This window comes from Rattus norvegicus, chromosome 5, assembly GCF_036323735.1.
Source record: "Rattus norvegicus strain BN/NHsdMcwi chromosome 5, GRCr8, whole genome shotgun sequence".
Lineage (NCBI taxonomy): Eukaryota > Metazoa > Chordata > Mammalia > Rodentia > Muridae > Rattus > Rattus norvegicus.
Window position 1 is genome coordinate 137,535,465 of NC_086023.1, and position 21,171 is coordinate 137,556,635.

General features: G+C 43.5%; 2 protein-coding genes across 5 annotated transcripts; both read left to right on the plus strand.

The window, feature by feature from the left end:
- Nucleotides 1-658: 658 nt before the first annotated feature.
- On the plus strand, nt 659-5,173 carry Or13p8b (olfactory receptor family 13 subfamily P member 8B). 3 transcript variants are annotated; one of them, XM_039111565.1, is made up of 2 exons: nt 659-672; nt 4,240-5,173. In XM_039111565.1, exons 1-2 carry the CDS (start codon nt 659-661, stop codon nt 5,171-5,173), a joined length of 948 nt encoding a protein of 315 aa, XP_038967493.1. The 3 variants fall into 3 exon arrangements, with proteins under 3 accessions (XP_038967493.1, XP_003750064.2, XP_063144751.1); XM_003750016.2 differs by lacking the exon at nt 659-672 and adding an exon at nt 3,679-3,689 and having other exon boundaries at nt 4,228-5,173; XM_063288681.1 differs by lacking the exon at nt 659-672 and having other exon boundaries at nt 4,198-5,173.
- A 6,471-nt stretch (nt 5,174-11,644) lies between these two features.
- Or13p5 (olfactory receptor family 13 subfamily P member 5) lies at nt 11,645-15,278 on the plus strand. 2 transcript variants are annotated; one of them, XM_017593540.1, is made up of 2 exons: nt 11,645-11,659; nt 14,352-15,278. In XM_017593540.1, exons 1-2 carry the CDS (start codon nt 11,645-11,647, stop codon nt 15,276-15,278), a joined length of 942 nt encoding a protein of 313 aa, XP_017449029.1. The 2 variants fall into 2 exon arrangements, with proteins under 2 accessions (XP_017449029.1, NP_001000585.2); NM_001000585.2 differs by lacking the exon at nt 11,645-11,659 and having other exon boundaries at nt 14,331-15,278.
- Nucleotides 15,279-21,171: the final 5,893 nt, after the last annotated feature.

Below are 21,171 nucleotides of genomic sequence, written 5' to 3' on the forward strand. Positions count from 1 at the left end.
TCAGGAAGCTGCTGAGACTCAGTAGCTCTGGAGAGTGGCTGAAATAGGGCCCTCTTATAGCCTAGTACCTGTAGTCTGGAACTGCCTAAGGCGGTTGCAAGACATGAATATGAAGCAGAAGAGTGCCTCTCACTTGGAGTCAGGAAGGGAAGATAGGTAAGGAGCTTGAAGGATAAGTCCTTGAGAAGGCAATTCCCATCAGTTCACTGTGATCCATCAGTCTAACGCTATGATGTATCGGGATGGAATAGCAGAGTCCATGAAAGGAAGGTCTTTGATGATGACAGAGGTGGATTGTGTCTCTCAGTAGCTGTGCACCATCAGGCAAGTAACTCTGTCTCAATTCCCTTTTCTAAGCATTCAGAATAAAAAACCCTCATAATTATAAACTAATACAAAAGTAAAAAATACTACTTTGAGCACTCAGATGCAGGCATCACATTAAACAAATTTCCATGTAGCACGTTAGTTAATTATTATCAACACCCTTTGAGATGGGTTCTAATTTCTAGACGAAGATGGAGAGACAAGAAGTTTAAATAATTTGCCCCAGGCTACTCTGCTCATTATCAATGGAGTTAGGATAACACCCAGCTTTTTTTATTCGTGTGTTCATGCTCTTGATGGTATCCTGCCTTTGATGGAAGGTAACTTGGTCATGCTTGGAGAAAAGTTGCCTCTGCCTTAATTACATCTCACTAATATTGTAGAAGCTCATTTGAGAAAGAAAGAAAAACTGTCAACATGTTCTTAATAAATTTCTTCCAATTTCCACAAAAAATTGTTCATATTCGTTAACAATTAGCCAAGAATGGGAATCTAGTTGTGGTGCACATTGATAAACTGGTAGAGATCCTCCCATTGCTGAGACAAACACTGGACTAGATATTCATTCTTGTAGATAACTCACTATCATACCATGGGCATAATTTCATAGCCATCTATCTAAGGTCTATTATCCCTGCCCATGCTATGCGCTTAGAATCAGAGACAGGGTTAAGGCATTGAGGTTTTTCTTATACAAGGAACTCTCCAGATAAATGTGTGTATCAACGTGGGTACAAACAAGAATAGAAACACCTTCAAAGGTCCAACCAGAGACCCAAGGAAGAAGCAGGATTGAAATCATGAAGTACTTTCATGATTAGAATTTTACAAAGAGGAGGAAGCAAGAAAAACATTTTGAAAAAGATAAGTAACTAAGCAACAGCAGTACTAGGAATTGATGTTTAATGCTATGGCATCACATACATTCAAAAATGCAGTAAGCATTCAGGAGACCTCAAAGCGTGTGTTGTTCTAGTTTTATCGGTGCAGGGTCAGAAGCTGCTGACTTTCTCTAGTTTGTGCTGCTGATAAATCGTAGACTCTAACTCAAATATAAGTTTCTTGGACCTCAGAGGCTCTCCTACTTTGTTTCACAGCTTTGTGAAGCAGGCCCAAGTGGGAGGTCAGCAAATGAGGTGGTCTTCATGAATGGCAGCCAGAAAAACTTCCCTGTGTTTAAATTGCAGGTACATGAATTATAGACATTTCTGGGCAATCAGGAGGTGCTGCTTAATGGATGGACCTGTTTCCTCAATTTTAGGATGTGTGTAGTGGTAGATAGACTTGGTGATAGAGTGGGATGATTATGGAGATAGCCAGTCTCCATCTGGAAATCCATTGAGAGCTGTAGAAATGTCAGAGAAAGCACCCGAGGGTCAACTTTCTATCTGGCACCACGGGAATCAGGACCAAGGACAACACCATCGTGCCTAGGAGAGCTAGTGCCCAGCTCAGATTAATTCATTTATTTAACACACAAATTCCTACCATGTGCCAGGCATTGTCCTAGAATATGCGAATACTATGGTATACAATGAACTAAGAAAAACAAAGCTCTCATATTCTTGCAAGGGAAATTTATATTTTTGGTTGTGAGCCTAGCCTTTAACGGCTGAGCCATTTCTCCAGCCCCCAAGGGAAATTTAAATAACACTTTCTGCATTGTTTAGAAAATGTGTGAAGAGATGTAAAACAGGAGATAGGAGTAGAGAGTATGAGATCCTCCCATTTTAAACAGGGTATTAGGAAGAACTTAGACATTCTCTGAGAAGTCAACACTTGAATAACCATTTGAAGGAGGTGAGAGTATGAGTCAGAAAGATAATTTCCAGTAGTGGAAACAGAATTCTAAAAAGGTACTGAAACAGCAGTATTCTTTGAGTGAGGTGCAGCGAAGGGGTGTGTGGAAACAGAGAGGTAAGCATATGGAGAGGTGAAGGGTAGGGAGTGCTGAGTGATCTTAAAGCCCTCAAAGAACTTTGGCTTTTCTTGGTGACTAAGAAACCACTATAGGGCCAGCAAGATGGTTCATCAGTAAAAAGGATTGCTGCTAAGTTTGATCTTGGGACCCATTTGTAGGAAAAGAGAGCTAACTCCTCTAAGTTTTCTTTTGACCTTCACAGGGGTGGTGTGGTTCATGTGTGACCATACATAAATGTGTTTGTACATGTGCTCACACACACACACACACACACACACAGACACACACAGACACACACAGACACACACAGACACAGACACACACACACAGACACACACACACACACACACACACACAGAGAGAGAGAGAGAGAGAGAGAGAGAGAGAGAGAGAGAGAGAGAGAGAGCCACCACAGTGGCAGTGGTTGCTGCTTTGAATCAGCATCTTGTTCTATATCCCAAGTTGGTTGGTTTCATATGTAAAAAAAAGGACCCTTCACTTTCCAATGTGAAATATGTGTTTTCTGTCTTCTAAACTGACTAGGCAGGCCAGATTTCTTACACAGTGACATCTGACAGGAACATGCATTCTATTTGGAACCTTTGCTAAACTATTGGTGAAATTGATGGCGTGGGAGACAAATGACAATTTCACATGGCGAGATCATAGGACTTGGAGTTTGGGTCCTGGCTCTACCATGTACTAACTTTCAAATTTGAATCTTCAATTCTCTAAAGGAAAAAAAAGTGGTTCTGACCTCAGTGGGTTGTGGTGACAAGCTGATCATGCTTTGTGAAGCACTCTTTACAGTGTGCTTGATAAGTGGCCATTTCCTTTTTCAGAGCCTAGAAAAGATGGAACGACCCCGTGGTAGCATCCTGTAGCCGACATGTAAGAGCTGCCAAGGGGATAGAGAGTGAGAGTCTGGTCAGGGACATCCTCTGTTTCGAGGCTGCCAATCTCTCATTGAGGACTGAGTCCACATTAAAGTGAAGATCCACCTATGCCCACCCCTCACCTCTCCTGTGAGAGGCAGAACTGTGGAGGACTTCCCCCTGCTGCTTAAGAACAGTGTCCAGACACACAGCAGTTCCTTTCCCAAGTCCACGACCCTCATCATTTTGAGAAATGTTAGAAGATAGAACCCTTCTCTGGCTCTCAAAATTAGAGACCTGGTGGTTATCGCTGTATGTTAATTTGTTTTGCTGTATCATTGAAGGAAGGGTTAGGAGGGTAGGATGAGGCAACCGAGCTTCTAAAGCAACAAAAGTTGGGAGGGTTGTTTGTTTTGTTTAATTTGAAAAGTGTCAGGAAAATCTTATTCAAAAGCAACTTGATGAGTATACAGATTAGAAATAAATACACTGTTACTCTTGATAGAGGGCCACATTTGAGGGTAGTAAGGTCACAAAGTGATTTTTTCCTTGAAAATGTGGGTTCTGTACAGAATCAGGGAGAAAGAAGAATCAGAAGAAAGAAGGATAAACTGGGTGCTATGGTTTCTTTCTTAGTTTTATAGGTTTTCTAAAAAAAAAAAACTTGTCTGTTTTACATTGCCTCTTCTAGTACCTACTTGTCTTGAAATAGTGGCATCCAGAAACAGTAGGCATGACTTTCCTCCTCATTTTGACTTGTTCGTGGTGTGTGTGTGTGTGTGTGTGTGTGTGTGTGTGTGTGTGTGTGTGTGTGTGTGTGTGTTTCTTTGAAATAAGACTTCTGTCCTTTACAGCTTCTCACAGGAACCTTGGTGTTTACTGGAGTAGTTAGTTGGGTAAGTGCTCAGTGGAATTTTTTACTAAGTACCTAAAACTTGGCAAGGCCAATTTGGATAGATTGCTTCTAGGGCATGGAAGTAAGTATTTCACTTTCAACTCTCCATCTGTGAGTTTTACAGAGAATTCCATCATGAATATTGCAATTTCTAGCACGCAAGACAGTCATATGTTCTCTTCTCTCTTCAGAAGGAAGGCCATGCACAGTCGAGGCTGGAGAAATCACAGCTTCGTAACAGAATTTATCCTCTTGGGCTTCTCCAGAAACCCCAAGACCAACTGGATCCTTTTCTTCCTCTTCCTCTTCCTCTTCCTCTACTTATTTACAGTTCTGGGTAATGGACTCATCGTTACCCTGATTAGAATAGATGCTCGTCTCCACACGCCCATGTACTTCTTCCTCAGCATCCTCTCCCTCCTGGATCTGAGTTATGCCACCACAACAGTGCCCCAGATGTTGGTTCATCTAGTAAGCAAGAATAAGGCCATCTCTTACACTGGATGTGTGATCCAGATGTACATTTTCTTGACACTAGGTATCACTGAGACCTGGATTTTTGCAGCTATGGCCTATGACAGATATGTCGCTATATGTTATCCACTCCACTATGGAGTCAAGATGAGTCAAACTTTATGCATAGCCCTGGTGACCAGCTCTGCCCTTTGTGGCCTCATCTGTGCCCTTGTCTACACAGTCTTTGCAATGACTCTTCCCTACTGTGGTCCCAATGAGATCAATCATTTCTTTTGTGAAATTCCCGCTGTCTTGAAATTAGCCTGTGCAGACACATCCCTCAATGACCAAGTGGACTTCATCCTGGGCTTCATCTTGCTTCTGATCCCATTATCTCTCATCCTGGCCTCATATGTTCGGATCTTTATAGCCATTCTAAGGATTCGCTCCACCCAAGGACGGATGAAGGCCTTCTCCACCTGCGCTTCACATATCACTGTGGTCACCATGTTCTGTGTTCCGTGCATGGTCATGTACATGAGACCTGGCTCTGAAGCCTCCCCAGAAGATGACAAGAAGTTGGCCTTGTTCTATAATGTCATTTCTGCCTTCCTTAACCCCATTATTTACAGTCTCCGGAACAAGGATGTGAAGAGGGCTTTTCTCAAGTTAATTGGAAGGGGTGAGGACACCCAGTAGGAGGAGTAAGGCTGTCTGGAGTGTCTCTTGTCTCTTGGGTGTGCACCCACAATTTCACTGAGGTTCTTGGAGGGAATGAGAGAAGATTCTCAGGATGAGGGAGACACAAGAAAAAGAATGTTTTACGTGAATTTGCTAATGGATACATTAGGAAAGGACTCAAAGAATTGTGCCCAAGAATTAGCCATGTCATTGACCTTCTATGGCACTGGAAAAGTCACATTGATTTGGAGCATTCACCTCACTTCTTGGGGGAGTAATTCCCGGTTGTCAAATGGGTTTTGTGGTATTCATTATCCCCAAATGATAATAACTAAGGTGGTGGTTTTTGTTTTCAGTTTTCTTTCCTCCTCTTCTTTCTCCTCCTCCTCTTCCTCTTTCTCCTTTTCCTCCCCCTTCTCCTCGTCTTGAGGTGTGAGTTGTTTTGGTGAGCTCTGCTCTCAGCTCTTTGCTGACATGGGCTCCTCTCCTGTTTGCATTGCGTCTGCTTCAGTTGTGGCTTCTGATTTCATCAGCTGATTTCCCTGTGATATCCTCTACTGCCAGAGAGACGTGAGACAGACAGAGGAACCCTGGACTTTGATCTTGGCTTAATTTGTTGAGATCTTAAGAAAAACCAATTGCACCCTCCAGAATCCAGTCCTCTTCGAGCTCAAATGGGGGTGGAAACCATGTTCTATTGACTGTGCTATAAATTATTTTAAACTTCAAATGAGAGTTGAGCTTAAAATTTAAACAACGAGAATCATTCAACCTATTAACAGAAGCTTGTGTTTCTCAGCCTCAGATATGAAAGTCAAATTCATTGTCTGGTCAGGCAGTATGGGGATAGTCATGGTAGTAATTGACTGCACATACAGAGTCATGCTTTCAGCAGAGAGAGAGAGAGAGAGAGAGAGAGAGAGAGAGAGAGAGAGAGAGAGAGAGAGAGAGAGAGAGAGAGTTGGGGATGGGGAGGGAGAGATATTTTAATGGAACACAGTCATAACATCAGCTGCCATGTTAATCAGGAAACAAACCATTTCTGGTGCTTCAAACCAAGTCAAATTTCTATCAAGGGCTGGACAGATGACTCAGTGGTTTAGAACACTTGCTATTCTTGCAGGGGACCTAGTTTCAATTCCCATGGTGACTCATGACCATCTGTAACTCAATTTCAGGGGATCAGATGCCGTTTTTTGGCCCCTGAGGGCACCAGGCAGGCATGCACGGCGTAAATATGTGAGAAAGCAAGGCATTCATATATATGAAATGAAAAAACTTAAATCCATTCTTTTTAAAAATGCATTCTTAATATTTTTCTATCATTCTAGTTTCAAGAAAACTATTAAATTGCTCACCAAAAAGAAACACAAGCAAAAACTTTTAAATCATCATTTGTTGCATAAACACAAGATTAAATTTAAAAACATCCCAAGTTCTCTTAACTGGTTTGAAAGAAGTTTTACGGGTGTGTGCTGTGAGCTGTGTGTGTGTTTCTTTTCTGTCTTAATTAATATTATTTGTCTGTTTTGATCTTTTTGAGAGAGAAAGAACATGAAGTTGGGTGGGTAGGGAGTTGGAAGAGAAAGAATAGGATCAAAATATATTGTATACATTTTTAAACAATAAAAAATTAATAGAAAAAACTAAAAATAAAGTTTTAACTATAGTCTAAGAATGGCTGAAATGTTACCAAAAAATCCCCAAAGATCAATAAATGCTAAAAGTATACTTTGCTCATTAGCAACTTTTTCCAGAATAGAGAGCAATCGTGGCTTACAAGGCTGCTAATGTCCCCCAAGCATTAAAGAACACTCAGGGTGATGTGCAACTGTTGAAGGGAAGTCTCCAGGGTGGGTTTCCTGCCTGAAAGACTCAGCCTTGAAGGAGAAAAGCCCTGGGGAAGAAGAGCCTTGGCACCTGAAGATAGAAATAGAGTTGCCAGTAATGCACCCTCTTTTTCTTGGGGACTTGTTAAGAAAAATGCCCTGGGGTCATTAGAAGGGCATGTGGGACATCTGTAGAGATAAAAGGGGTTTTCTTAGAGTTCTCAAGGCACTGAAAACCCACAGCAGGCTCACCCAGCTTCCTCTCCTCCCAACATGATACCTTTGCTCTGGTATTGCCAACCTCTCAGATTTCAGCATAGGCCGGACCAGATACCTACCCTCAGTTTCTTACTGCCTTCTCACCTATTCATAAAACAGACTCCGAGTTTTTCAGGATGTTTTGTAGTTATTTTCAAACCATGAAAGTTTAAGAATTCTTTTTTTAAAAGATTTATTTATTTATTATATATAAGTACACTGTAGCTGTCTTCAGACACACCAGAAGAGAGAATTTAAGAATTCTTAATACTACGGACAAAGTGTTCAACTCTGGCCCCAGAAGCAACAATGTCATCAAACTGTAAGAAATGAAGACTGGATAGCCCCCAGAGACCTAGGGTAGAACCAAATGGAACTGGCAAAAGTATCGTAAAACAAAACAAAACAAAACAAAATAATTTCTAATGCTATTCTGCTATACTCATAGATTGGTGCTTTGTCCAGTCATCATCAGAGAGGTTTCCTCCAGCAGCAGATGGGAGTGGATGCAGAGACTCACAACCAGACACTATGGAGGAGTCAAATTGGGGGTCTTCATTGGGTACCTCCTTTCAGAGATCAGGGAACCCCACAGAAGAGGGAAAGGAGAGGTTGTTAAGTCAGAGGGAATGGAGTATACCAGAAGAACTTGGACCACTGAATCAACTAAGCAGGGTGCATATGAGCTCATAGAGATTGAAGCAGCAAGCACAGGGCCTGCATGTGTCTACACCAGGTCCTCTATGTAAATGTTATGGTTGTTTCCTTGGTGTCTCTGTGGGACTCCTACCAGTGGGAGCAGGTGTATCTCTGACTCTTTTGCCTGTTCTTGAGACTCTTTTCCTCCTATTGGGTTATTTTATCCAGACTCAATATGAGGGATTTTGCCCTGTCTTATTGAATTTTGTTTTGTCATGTTTGACTGTTATTTCTTAGAGGCCCACTCTTTTCTGAAGAAGGGGAATGGAACAGGAGGGAGGGAGTGGGGAGTTGGGAGGAGTGGAAGGAAAAAAAACTGTGGTTGGGATTTATTGTACAAGAGAAGAATCTACTTCCAATAAACATTTAAAAGAAGGAAAGCCATCTTACAGAGTATGACATGCGTCTTGGCCTTGAATCCCTTAAAAAGAAATAACTGCTAATATGTATTCATATGTTTGCATAAAGTTATCTCAAATGTGAATGGCTTGGATGTCTTTGCTCTAGTTCATGGTGAAACAAAATAGAACTAAACAACAACAACAACAACAACAAAGTAAAATTATTATTAAAAAAAAAAAACCCCACAGCCCAGCCAGGCATTGGTGGTACATGTTTTTAATCTCAACACTTGGAGGCAGAGGCAGGTGGATCTCTGTGAGTTTGAGGCTATTCTGGTCTACATAGTGAGTTCCAGGATAGTCAGAGCTATAGAGACATCCTCTAGAAAAAAGAAGGAAGAAAGGAAGGAAGGAAGGAAGGAAGGAAGGAAGAAACAAGGAAACAAAGAAAGAAAAAGAGTCGAACTTTTAATGGGGGCTGGAGAGATGCGCCAATGGTTAAGGGCACTGGCTATCCTTCAATTCCCAGCACTTGGCGGCTCACAAACATCTATCACTCTCATTCCATGGGATCTGATGTCCTCTTCTGGTGTTCAGATGTACATGTAGATAAAACAACCATTTACATATAATACATAAATTTGTAAAAATTAAAGACAAACTCTCCTAAAACTAATTTTTTAAAATTAGTAAAATGTTGCAAGACACGAATAACACCCATTTCAACAAAAGTGATGCTTACAGGAAAATCTTAAATTATAAAATCTTATGTTGAGGAGGGACAGGAAGAAGATGGTGATGGTGACGACATTAGTTCACGACCCTTAAGGTGTGGTGGTTCATGTCTGAAAGTTCAGTACCAGGGGTCCCAAAGCAGGAGAATTTCCAGGAATCTGAGGCTCATCCTGGGTTGTGAGAATTTATTTCATCAGTCAAACAAAAAAGAGAACAAAACAAGAAGCAAGTTAGCAGGAAGGCAAATGTCCAAATAGAGACACATGAAATGGGGAGTAGAAAACACATGAGGAAATGAATGAAAATTTTAAAAAAGTCTCTTTAAATGACCAATGAAATTAAGAAATATGAGACTAGTCATAGAAAAAGAAGGAAGAAGAGATAAATTACTACAATTTGCAATGAAAGAGGGACTGTCACGATGTGCCCTACACAAAGATTATAGGGCAACACTACTAATAATGTGATTCAATAGGTCAGGCCTTAAAGTGTGTCACATTTAGAAAGATAAGAGTACTAGAGACTGTTTCAAAAGGGAACAGAAAATTGAAACACAGCACACTACATTATTTAATTAGCAATTTATTCATTTCACAGAAGAGCTAAAGAACCAGGTGGCTTCACTGACAACTCTGCCCAACTTATAAAGTTCAACACCAATCTTTCCAAATTTCAAAGCAGAAAAAAAGAAGGCAGAACTTTCCAGTACATTCTTCTCATAACAAAATCAAGACGTCACAAGAAAAGACAACTACGAATTGACATCTGTTGAAAATGTTGATCAAAAAGTGACTCCCAAGAACATAAAAACTTTTTATATAACAATGCAAAAAATATTGTCAAGAAAACTAAGGTCATACAATGGGCATGTGAGGGTCATTAGTCAGATTTAAAACACGGCAATTGTGATTTATTCACAGATAACTGTAGATCCCATCCCTCATCAAAGAAGTGTCTCTTTGCAGCAGATGGAGACCATTACAGAAAACCACAACTGGTCAAAATGCACAGAGAGACTAATTATGGCATGACGAGTCCAGGTTAATATATCTACAACACAAACTTCACACCCATGGCTTGGGACCACTGTGGAAGGAAGAGATTTCAGAATGATTGGAAGAACCAGACAACTAGGAAATTGCTGTCTGATTGTGTCTCAGGAAAGTGACAGGGAAGCTTTGCCCATGATACTGCAATGCTATGGCTCCCCATATCTCTATTTTTCTGGGGGAGAGCAGTATCTCTCACTGAACTTTATGCTCACCAATTGGCTCAGTGAACTCACCAAGGATCTGTTTGTCTTTGCCTCCAACCTCCCAGCATTCAGGTTATAAATGTTATTCCGAGATTTTATATGGGTTCTGGGAATCCAAAGTCAGGCCATCATACTTGCTCAGCAGAAACTTAAACTGAGCCATGTCTCAGAGCCCATTTCCATGTTTTATATGCCTTCTGTGCCCTTGGAGTCCTTCAGGTCCCACCACAGACTTCTTAATCCCTGAGCACAACTTTCATCACCTTATCCTGGTACCCAAGGTCCCCACACCCAAAAGTCCCAACTTTTTCAATCCAAGGTTCTTAGCAACCCACGGCATCATCTCCCTATTCTACCTTGAGATCCAGTGTGGACAGACTTCTGAGCATCCACGGGAGTAAGTAAATCAGAACCTCACATCCAGCCTAAATTATATGCACGTTTACCACATCTGTTTCACACATGCTCATGGTTAGCCCTATAAACGGTCCTGTTCTGCTATTGCTGCTTTTTGCTATTGTGAAAACTGGGGTACAGAGAGTTGCCTTCTGGCCAACGCGTACAGTGTTATTAAGTGGTAGAGCTAGAATTTGATTTCAGGTCTTCCTGGGTTTTGCTCTTATGTAGGGTATATGTAGGGTATTTATCATTACCTCATCTTGGCCTAAGCTCTATGAAAGATCCCCCCATTGCCTGAATCATAGTCCTTTCCCTCCAGAAAGTCAAAGTATTTTAGGGCTGCAAAATTTCACCACACAACATAGCCCAGTTCCCAGCAGAGCATGAGGGGGACAATGAGAAACTTGAGGGGCTGAGCACAGAGAGCTCTAACTTGACCCTACATCCCCTGAGGAACGTGTTCTTCTTCTTCTTCTTTTTTATGATCCATGGAAAGTTTTCCCAACATGTCAGTCCAGCCATCACCCTTACAACTCTTCACTGTGTATACGTGCAAGTCCACACGTATACACAGGTGTGTGTGTGTGCACATGTATATGTAAGTGCATGTCCACATGTATATGTAGATGCATGTCCACATGTATACACAGGTAAGTGCATGTCCACATGTGTATGTAGATGCATGTCCACATGTATACACAGGTGCATATGCACATGTATGTGCAGTAGCGTGTCCACGTGTATACACAGGTGTATGTACACATACATAAAGAGTCCTAATGTTAAGCTTAGTTCATTACCCAGGTCTATTTTATTTGCAAACAGTCTCTCATCATCCTGGACCTCACCAATTCGTCTAGGCAAGCTAGTGAGCAAACCCAATAGATCCTGTAACCTCTGTTTCCTAATTTGTGATTGCTTTACCATGTCTGACTTTTACATGGATGGTTCTGGGCATGGAACTCAGGTTCTCATGCTTGGGCAACAAGTTACTTACGAACTGAGCCACCTCCCCAGATTCCACCCCTGCCTCTTTTAAACTATGCATTTACTGCACATGACCTTCACACATTCATCTCCATTGACAACAAATGAGGAAAAGGGAAGGGACTCGGGAACATGGAAGGGACTTGGGGTTGAGAGGATCAAGAATGTTGTCTATGGAGGACTTCTGTACCAAATGGGAGAGTTGAAATGTGTGCTCAGGGTCTGGGAGGGCTGCGGTGGGACCCAGAGGACCCAAAGTCACAGAAGGCTCATTAGGAAGCTTCAGCTTCATTGTCCCTGAAGACTTGGAGCAGAGTGTTAAAGAAAAATCTCACTCACTCCTAGCTCAACCTTCACACAGATCTTGGATCAGGTAAGGAAGGGAGCTGCAGAGGTTGCCTGAGACATACAGTCCTCACAGTGCTACCCGATGTACTCCATCACCCCATCACCCCCGTCCTATCTCCCATCCCCATCCCTAACCTCCATCTGCTTGCTCCACAACTGCCTGCTTCCAACTCCCTTCCACTTACCTCAGCATTTCATCCCTGGTCTTTACTCTTCTGGTTGATCTCTGGATCTCGGTCTTCCTCTGGTCAACAATGTCTCAGCGTGACTCTCTCTGCTTCTTTTCGTCTCTGTATTTGTTGTTATGTTAGTCAGTTGCAACAGAAAAAAGTGTAAGGAGGAGGGCTGTTTCTGTGGAGATGAAGCAGGGGACGCTCTTCTGCATTCCCAGGTTTGGATTCTTAGATGGAGGCACAGGACAAGAGGACTGCTACTGACGGTACAGATGGAGAAGGCAAGTTACAGTAATGGCTCAGAAGTCCTGCTTGAGGCTTTATGAGTCACAAAGCTTGAGACAGACATTGGAACTAGGAGGAAGCATGCACTGTCATTGGTGACGAACAATAGCAGAATAGAGCCTGACATCCTACCGTTCTCTCTGAAATGCCTCCCAGCCCAGGCAATCAGAATGGACTGACCCCTCCTTTACCTATTCCTGGCCCTTCTGATCACCCTTCTGCACCACCACCCCTCACACATTCTCCGCTCTGCCTCACATTCTGGTCAGGTTTTAGCAGGGACTGGCACTGAGATGTCTACTAGGACTTTCTGTAGTAGCTCAGGCACCAGGTTTAGGGGAAGCTGGAGGACAAGAGAAGAAACAAATGTGGCAATGTCCTCTTCTCTTCCCTCTTGGTTCTCTAGAAGAAATGTCTCTCTTGTTTCAAATCTTTCCCACTCAACATGGTCTCCTGATCCTTCTTCATAGCCTGTTTTAATTTGTCCACAGCCCCCTTAAGGGTACAGTCCAGGAATGAGCATACTGTTCAGCACATGGTCTGGCTACTGCAGACACAGATCACCAGCCCAGATCTACCAGGGTCCTTTCTCAATGATGTAGCCTCATCCTGTAGGACCCTCTCTATACTCACCTGGTGTAAGTCCTCGGCTCTTTCCCAATAACCTGCTGTCTCATCTGAGCTTCCTGTAGTTCAATAATTATTTGCATTGAGTTAGGGATTCACTATGTAGCTCAGCCTGCTCTTGATCTCTCTGTGAGCCCCGCCTGGTCTCGAACTCAAGATCCTCTTGTCTCAGCCTTCTGAATTTTAAGGCCACAGGTGTGAGCCACCATCATGACTAGGTATAGTTGGATGTTTTAGTCAGGTGTGGTTGTTGGTACCAGCCAGTTGTTTAGTCTATCTGAGGCTGGACATCTGATTTTCAACCCCTGGGTTAGATCTTCCTCACTTTGTACACAAGCTGCCATGAAAAAGAGTCCTTGGGGCCAGTCTGTTGGAATATGGACTTGAGCTTTCTGACAGGCACAGTTGCTTGCATCTGTGTCTGCCTCATCCTCCCCTCTGTCCCTTCGGCCCCGCTCTACTGGACTTGGCACTAATGGAGCTTGTTCTTAGTTCTTGATACATCACTTCTCTCCTTTCTCTGGTGCATACACGCTCTGACCAACTTCTTCTACCTTAGTTAAAACACTTCCGACCCCATGTCCTGGTCCTGGCATCTCATCTCACTTATTTACAGCTCAGCTCACCCCTCAGCCCAATGCAGTCTGACATCTGCCTTAAAGCATGGGAAGTACCAACCACTCTGCCTTAAGTAGAAGTCAACTTCTAGAGTCAAGCAGGAAAGCTCTTGCTTGGAGGTGAGTAAGGGCAGGAAGAGGCAGAGCTGTTGAGTGACTCCACCTAAAAGAAAGTGTCAAGGCTTCCGGAGGATCAACAAACAGAGATACAAGTAAATTACTAAGAACTTCCCCTGTTTGTGACGTTGTATATTCTCCCCACATCTCCAGCTCTCTCAGATGTTCATAGAAAGGGTTCTGGACATACGCCTTCAGATAGGAGGGGGAGAGTGTCTCATCCTCTTCTTACCTTTCTGTAGTCTGCACCAGGGAGATGAGAAACAGTGCAGCATGCAAAAGCAGGTCCCAACAGAGGGGAAAGCAGGGGGACATTCAGGGGGGAATAATGAAAGAAAAAGATGTCCTGGAGGCTCTGGCTTGAGATACTAAACATCCCGAACTTAGACCTCAGTCTCTGAACTGACATCAATCCTAAGGAAGATTAAGGTCTTGGGATGGGCAAAGTGCTTAACTGCATTCTAAGCTGTGCCACTAGGTCCGTTTCTCTTTCTGCAGTGGAAGAATGCAAGGCTTCTCCTATGAGAACCATAGCTCTGTGTCAGAGTTCATCCTTCTGGGGTTCTCCAGGAATTTCCAAATTAATATAATCCTCTTCAACGTCTTCTTCTTCCTCTACCTTTCTACACTTGTGGGCAATGGTCTCATTGTCACCTTGATCCACCTGGACTCCCGTCTCCATACACCCATGTACTTCTTCCTCAGTGTCCTTTCCCTGCTGGATATGAGCTATGTCACCACCACAGTGCCCCAGATGTTGGTGCATCTTGTCTGCCAGAAGAAAACTATCTCCTATTCTGGGTGTGTGGCCCAGATGTACATCTTTCTGGTATTAGGCATCACTGAGGGCTGGTTGTTCTCTGTCATGGCCTATGATAGATATGTAGCCATTTGCCACCCACTCAGATATAAGGTTATCATGAGGCCTTGGCTGTGTGGTGCAATGGTAGTCTTTTGTGGACTATGGGGTGTCAGCTGTTCTCTGATCTACACTGTCTTCACTATGAGGCTGCCCTACTGTGGCCCCAATGAGATCAATCACTTCTTCTGTGAGGTCCCTGCTGTTCTGAAGCTTGCCTGTGCAGACACATCCCTCAATGACCGGATAGACTTTATCCTAGGTTTTATCCTTCTCCTGGTTCCTCTTTCCTTCATCCTGGCCTCTTATGTCTGCATCTTTGCCACCATTCTGAGAATCCGCTCAGCCCAAGGTCGTCTGAAGGCCTTTTCCACCTGTGCCTCTCATATCACCGTGGTCACCATGTTCTGTGGACCTGCCATGTTTATGTACATGAACCCCGGGGCCAATGCTTCCCCAGAGAGGGACAAGAAACTGGCTCTGTTCTACAATGTCATCTCTGCATTCCTCAACCCTATAATCTACAGCCTCAGAAACAAAGATGTGAAGAGGGCTTTCCTCAAAGTAACAGGCTGGGGAGGAGCTACTGAGTGAGGCCCTTCAAACACAGAAGGCCGCAACAGCACCTGAAAGGACAGCCTGTGGCCCTCCAACCTTATTGCTCCTCCTCACACAGAGGATGGGCAAAAACCATTCACTGAGGGTTAAAGGAGACAATGTGCAAAGGCGGATTCCTACTATGACCTGCTGATGTTCTAGAAGGTGGGCTATTCTCAAGCATCAAGGGAATTCATGTGGAGACAGAGCGTCAAGTGTCTGACTCATTTCTGTATCCTGGGCCAGCAGAGGCTCAGACACAAATGAAGTATCATTAACATGTGCTGTTGAGTGATTACTGGGCATACTAAATCTACTCAAGATGCTAAGACGAGATAACTCAGAGGACTCGGAATCAATAACTTTATTTCATTGCCATCGGGAGCAAAAGCAGTTTTCAGAGAAAGGGAAAAGTGACCTCACTTCTCCTTTCATGGTGGCAAAATCCCCTGACAGAAATAACTAAAGGAAGGCAGGTTTATATTGACTTTTAGTTCTAGGATATGACTTGTCATTGTGGGGAAACAAATGAGGGTGGTAGGAGCCTGAGGCAGCTGCTCACTTTGCAGGAAGCAAGAAGAAAATGAAAGCTCAGACCCAGCCTGGGTTTTTTTGTGGACCTTGGTCTTCAGAATAGTGCTATCTACAGTTAAGGTGTGCCTTTCCCTCCCAATCTAGATAAGTCCTCTCAGGCATGATCAGATGCTGTTTCCTGCGTGATTCTAGATCTCATGAAGTTGACAATATTAGACATCACATTAGGTTTAATATATATGGTCATTGTCGATGCATCACTGTCCAGGGCCTCAGGATATATGACGCTCCAGATCCCTCAGCAGATGCCCTGCTGTGGTGTTTCTCGGTTCCCAGATGACATCATCTCAATGACATCATCATGATTATAAGCTCGGACTTTGCAGGTTGATGCCTTGTCTGTAAAACTGCACCAATAGTAATAATTATAGCAAACCACCTTGCGGGATTGTTGCGAGAAGTTAAAATAGGTAAAGGACTCTGAAAGATGCTTGGCATATGGGATCTCTACAGAAACATCACTGTTCTAGTCTGTTCCTAACATCCCACTTGTCAAGCAACATCCAAGGCTATCTCAGCCCAGGGAGAGCAGCCATTCTGCCCATGAGAAAGGAAGACTCAAGGGCAAGTTTAGCATTTGTTTGTACTTCAGGCTGCTGTGGATTTAGTTAGAAACTCGTCACCTCAGTCTATGAAGCCCTGAAGAAAACATGGCAGTCCTTCAAGCTGTTGCCTGAAGACACACTAGAGACAATCAGCTAGAACTGCTCAAAGGTTTCACCATTAATAGCCCACTGGTGCAGCTTTTAATAAACATTTGCACAAATCTGAACTGAGTAGCAGTTATGTTATTACAATATTTAATTTTAGCACTTGCCGAGGCAGCAGGTACGGTTGGGTATGCCTGTAATCCCAGGAAGGCTGGGGTAGGAAGACGGATGGATGGTTTTTAGCAGTACAAACGCCCAGCTTATGGCTCCGTAGGGTCCCTTATACCTTAAGGAAGGCATAGGCAGGTTTGCTGTATACGGTCCTGAGTCACACTCAGGGAGACAGGCTGGATTTACAGAGGGTTTTCAGGACACTTTACCCACTCTTCCCACCAGCAGGAGGCAGGAGGCAAAGGTGTTCCCAGCACTTGTTAATCTTTTGCATTCCATAATCTATACTAGCACCCCAGACTTTTTCTGCCCCGTCAGCTGTGGCTTTCGAGATCTTGAAACATCAATGTATAGGCATGGCAGATTCTTCCAAAACATGCCTCAGTGAGACATTCTCCGATTTCTGTGCTCAATCAGAATTTTTGAATATCTATTAGTCAACAGTATTAAAAAAAAGCAATGAAGACTTTGATAAAGATGATACTGATTCTGTCCAATTAGATGTCACTGAAGATGGTGACAAGAGATGTGTTTTAGAAGCAGTAAGGAAGTGGACTTGAAGAGAGATGCTAGATCAATGGGAGAGAGACGGCAGGGACTACACAGAAAGACTGGTTGATAAAGCCTGGCACCAAATCTCAAAGACAGGAGAAAAGTGGTAGAAAAACCAGAGAGGCTGATTGTGCTATCCAGTATCCCTAACTCATATGACAGAGACATCACCTACTCCAAAGTTAGTGGGAAGCTAACGATGTAATGCCCAGCTGTGTGGTCCCCAAAATCAGTGAATTTAGTCAGCACAGCCATCGAGGTTAGAGTTTAAGCTTCTCCTTCAGCAAAACGAAGTGAAGACATTTGGAATGGACCATACATTTAGAAAAAGGGACTTCAAATACAAGCTTTGAGGAGAAGAGTTTAGGCCAAGACTAAGGTCAGACTGAGAGTGAATGCGTGGGGTGAGGGATGCCCTGGTGTTGAACACTTTGGGTGGTGATGGGAAGAGATGATGTAGTACACAGCGGAGTTTGAATCCAATTTCGTTTGCATAGTAACTGTAGGGTTTTAGCTATGAGCCCCTAACCTCTGTGCAAACTAGTTTAATAAGTTCCAACCAATCTCCCTTCAGGAACATAAAGATGATGTTTTCAATTGTTTGGGAAATTGTGCCAATCAAGAGGAAGAAACTACCTAGTCTATTAGAAAGAAAGGAGAGAGGAGAGGGGGGGGGTTAGGTAGGTATTAACATCTAGGCATCAGTGATGCAAGAACTTGGGAGAAAGACAGGAAGACTCAAGGCCAGCCTACATGAGGCTCTTTCTGAAAAAAGTTTATATAGATATAGATGTAGATATAGATAGATAAAGAAATATACATATTCATATATACATATACGCATGTATGGATAATAAATGGGACCCAAGGACCAGGAAGTAGAAGCTCAAAGACAACAATATGAACTTCCATATTGTTCATTAAAGCTGACCCAGCTTCAGCTCCTGCAGAGATCAACACTGAGCCCAGACATTGTAGGGTATCCACCAGAGAAGACCTGGGACATGGGGGTTAAGGCAACAGAAAGTCTTATTTAGCCAGCCAGTAACTATACTGGGTATTCAGAATCCCAGTGTAGCACCAAGCCTTTCTCTGGGTAAGCTTTTAAGCACAAACACCATAATTTGAGTTGACAAGCTTCAATTAGCTAGTACAGTTAGCCAGAGACAGAGCTACAGAATCCAGTTAATACCCGCTGGCCAGTTGATTTCATTGGCAATGGATTTGCCTTTCCAACACATAAATGCTTCTGTGAAAAGCATCATGTGTGGACTTACGGAATGTTTTGTCTGCCATCAGGGTATTCCACACAGCATGGCTTCCCAAGAAGGAACTCACTTAACAGCCAGAGAGGTGCAACTGTGGGCCTATACTCACGGAATTCACCAGTCTTACCAGGTTACCCACCTCCCTGAAGCAGCTGATCTGACAGAATGATGGAATGGTCTCTTGACACAGTTAAAATGACTATAGAATGGCAGGAAGCTGAAGGGTTAGGTAGGTACTTCAGAAGGCAGTATATGCTGTGATCCAGTTAGTCCAAGAATGGCTGTCTCCCAGTGGACAGTCCAAGCATCCAGTTGTTTCAGTCCACAAGCCTCGGTGTCTCAGCTGGCCTTCAGTATGTGTCAGAATCCCAAAGATGTATGCTGTACTACCAGTACAGCAAGAGCGAGGGCAAGGAAACAAAGAGCAAAATTTTCTTTCTTGTCCTTTCTACAGGCTGCCCAGAGGAGGTTTGCCTCAGATTTCAGGTAGGTACTTCTGCTTTGAGTAAGATCTTCCTACCTCACATGATCCAATTAACTAAAAATCCCCCCACAGGTGTGTGCCTCAGGCTCTAGTTGACACAGAAATTTGGGAATTAACCAGGCTAGACCACTCTGGATCTGACAGGCAAACTTACACACAGGGAATGGGTGTGTTAGCCAGCAATGAGTGCGTGGACCACTCCTCTGGAATCAGAGGCCTTCACTGCGGGTAGGGTTTGCAAAAGAACAGCTCGTATGTGTGACAGGCAGGGAGCTTTGTGCATGAGTCCACCTGGTAGCAAGATGCACTGGAGGGCTTGAGGGTGCCTGGCAGGAGGCTGGATGTGAAAGCCTGCTAATTCCCATGACAACTGAGGCTGCAAATTGAAGTGCCTTCTAAGTGGTAGTCAGGAACTTCCCACCTAGGTATTCCCAAGGCCACCTTATCAAATCCCTCTGCTCTTTTCTGCTCCACTCCAACTCTACTCTTCCCAGGTTCTCCCTGTGTCATCCAAACTCCAGCAGCATAATCAAGAAAGATCACTCCTCCTAGGATTCTCAACCCAGAGTCTTTCCTAGATATTCCACAGGCATTGCAGCTCTTTAAGGGGAAGAGTCTTTATTCACAATTGCAGCCTGAATCCCTTGGGAGTACCAGCATTTGTTCCCACCCTTTCCCAGTCACCTCTTCCTAAGGCCATGGTTATACTTGATGTTATCATCCCTCAGAATACACCAGTCCTCCAATCAGTGTCTCAGTATCCTCATGGACCTGGGATCTGCCCTGTACTGCCTCTCCTGAACATCCTCCAGTGTGTGTGTGTGTGTGTGTGTGTGTGTGTGTGTGTGTGTGTGTGTGTAGGGGCAGTTCACTTTGTAGTGTCTCCTGAACAGTGTGTATCGGGGGGCGGGGGATGGCTCACCTTGAACTCTGTATGTAGACTAGGTTAGCGTCATTTCTTAGCGATCAGCCTGTTGTTGCCTCCAAAGTACTGGGATGTGGGTCTCTACTCCCAGCAGCTTTAAGCTTCTTGAACAGGGGGAAGTCATTTCCTAAATTGAGGCTTTTCCTTGTTCCTGCTCTTTCCATGGCCATCTCCTTCTCATCCACAAGCATCAGCTAAGCATGAGTTCCTTAGCATCAAGACCTTACTAGTTCGTGCTTTATAATCGGGCCTCTGCCCTCCAGTTTTCTCTAGCGAAAAACCTCATTTGTTCTCTTCAGAGACTGCACCCTCTTTTCTAGACATCTGACTTGGTGTGTGTTTCCAGCTCATAGCTTGTGGAAATAGCCTTAATCTTGGGCTTACTTTATGAATCTGTCAGTTTAAGGATCTACAGGGAGCTAGGTTACAGAGAAGGCAGTGTGAGTCCACTTTGAAGACTGAAACAGCTGGAGTCTAGTGTCTGCAGGGCATGGTAATGGCAAAAGGCACACCCTCTCAAAGAAAATCACGCTTGCCTGCTGCTGGACTTTCTCCTTCCAACTGGGATCCCAGCCTATGGGAGAGTTTCAATCATACATAGAGAAGATCTTTCCCCTTGGTTAACTGACCCACATGTTTCACATCTCTGTCAACACCTCATAGGCAGTCTGAGAAATGTGCTCACAGATTTTCCAGGTGTCTCTGAACCCAGTGATAGAGACACCAAGATTATCCATCACCTCTGAGGTCAGGTAGCAATGTGAGCAGGATCTGCTGAGCATTTTCTTCTCCCTCCCAGTCCCTAGTTACCTTCCCGCTGCATTCCCACATGGGAAAGGACATAGACAGAATTCCAGAGTCCAAACCAGCCTTGGAAACAAAGTGAAGGTGTTAATTTTATTGAGTAATTGAGTGAGATCCAGAAAGAAGTAAATTGACCAAAGTCATTTTCATATACTAACCAAGCGACCAAGGTAGCGATGAGAACCCAGGTCCATTAACGTCGAAGGTTGTCTTTGATAAGACAATGTACAGTTCACCTTATCTACCCATAAACCACATTGATTTAATGCACAAAGTCATGTCTCTAAGCTGAACAGTTAGCCATACTATTGTCTTAATTTTAGTATTGGCAACATATACTGATTGTATATATACTACCTTGTTTATATTGCTAGACACTGGTTAACAGTACCTCTCAGTTACATGAAACTTAGATGTTTCTCATTGCTTTCATGTATGATAT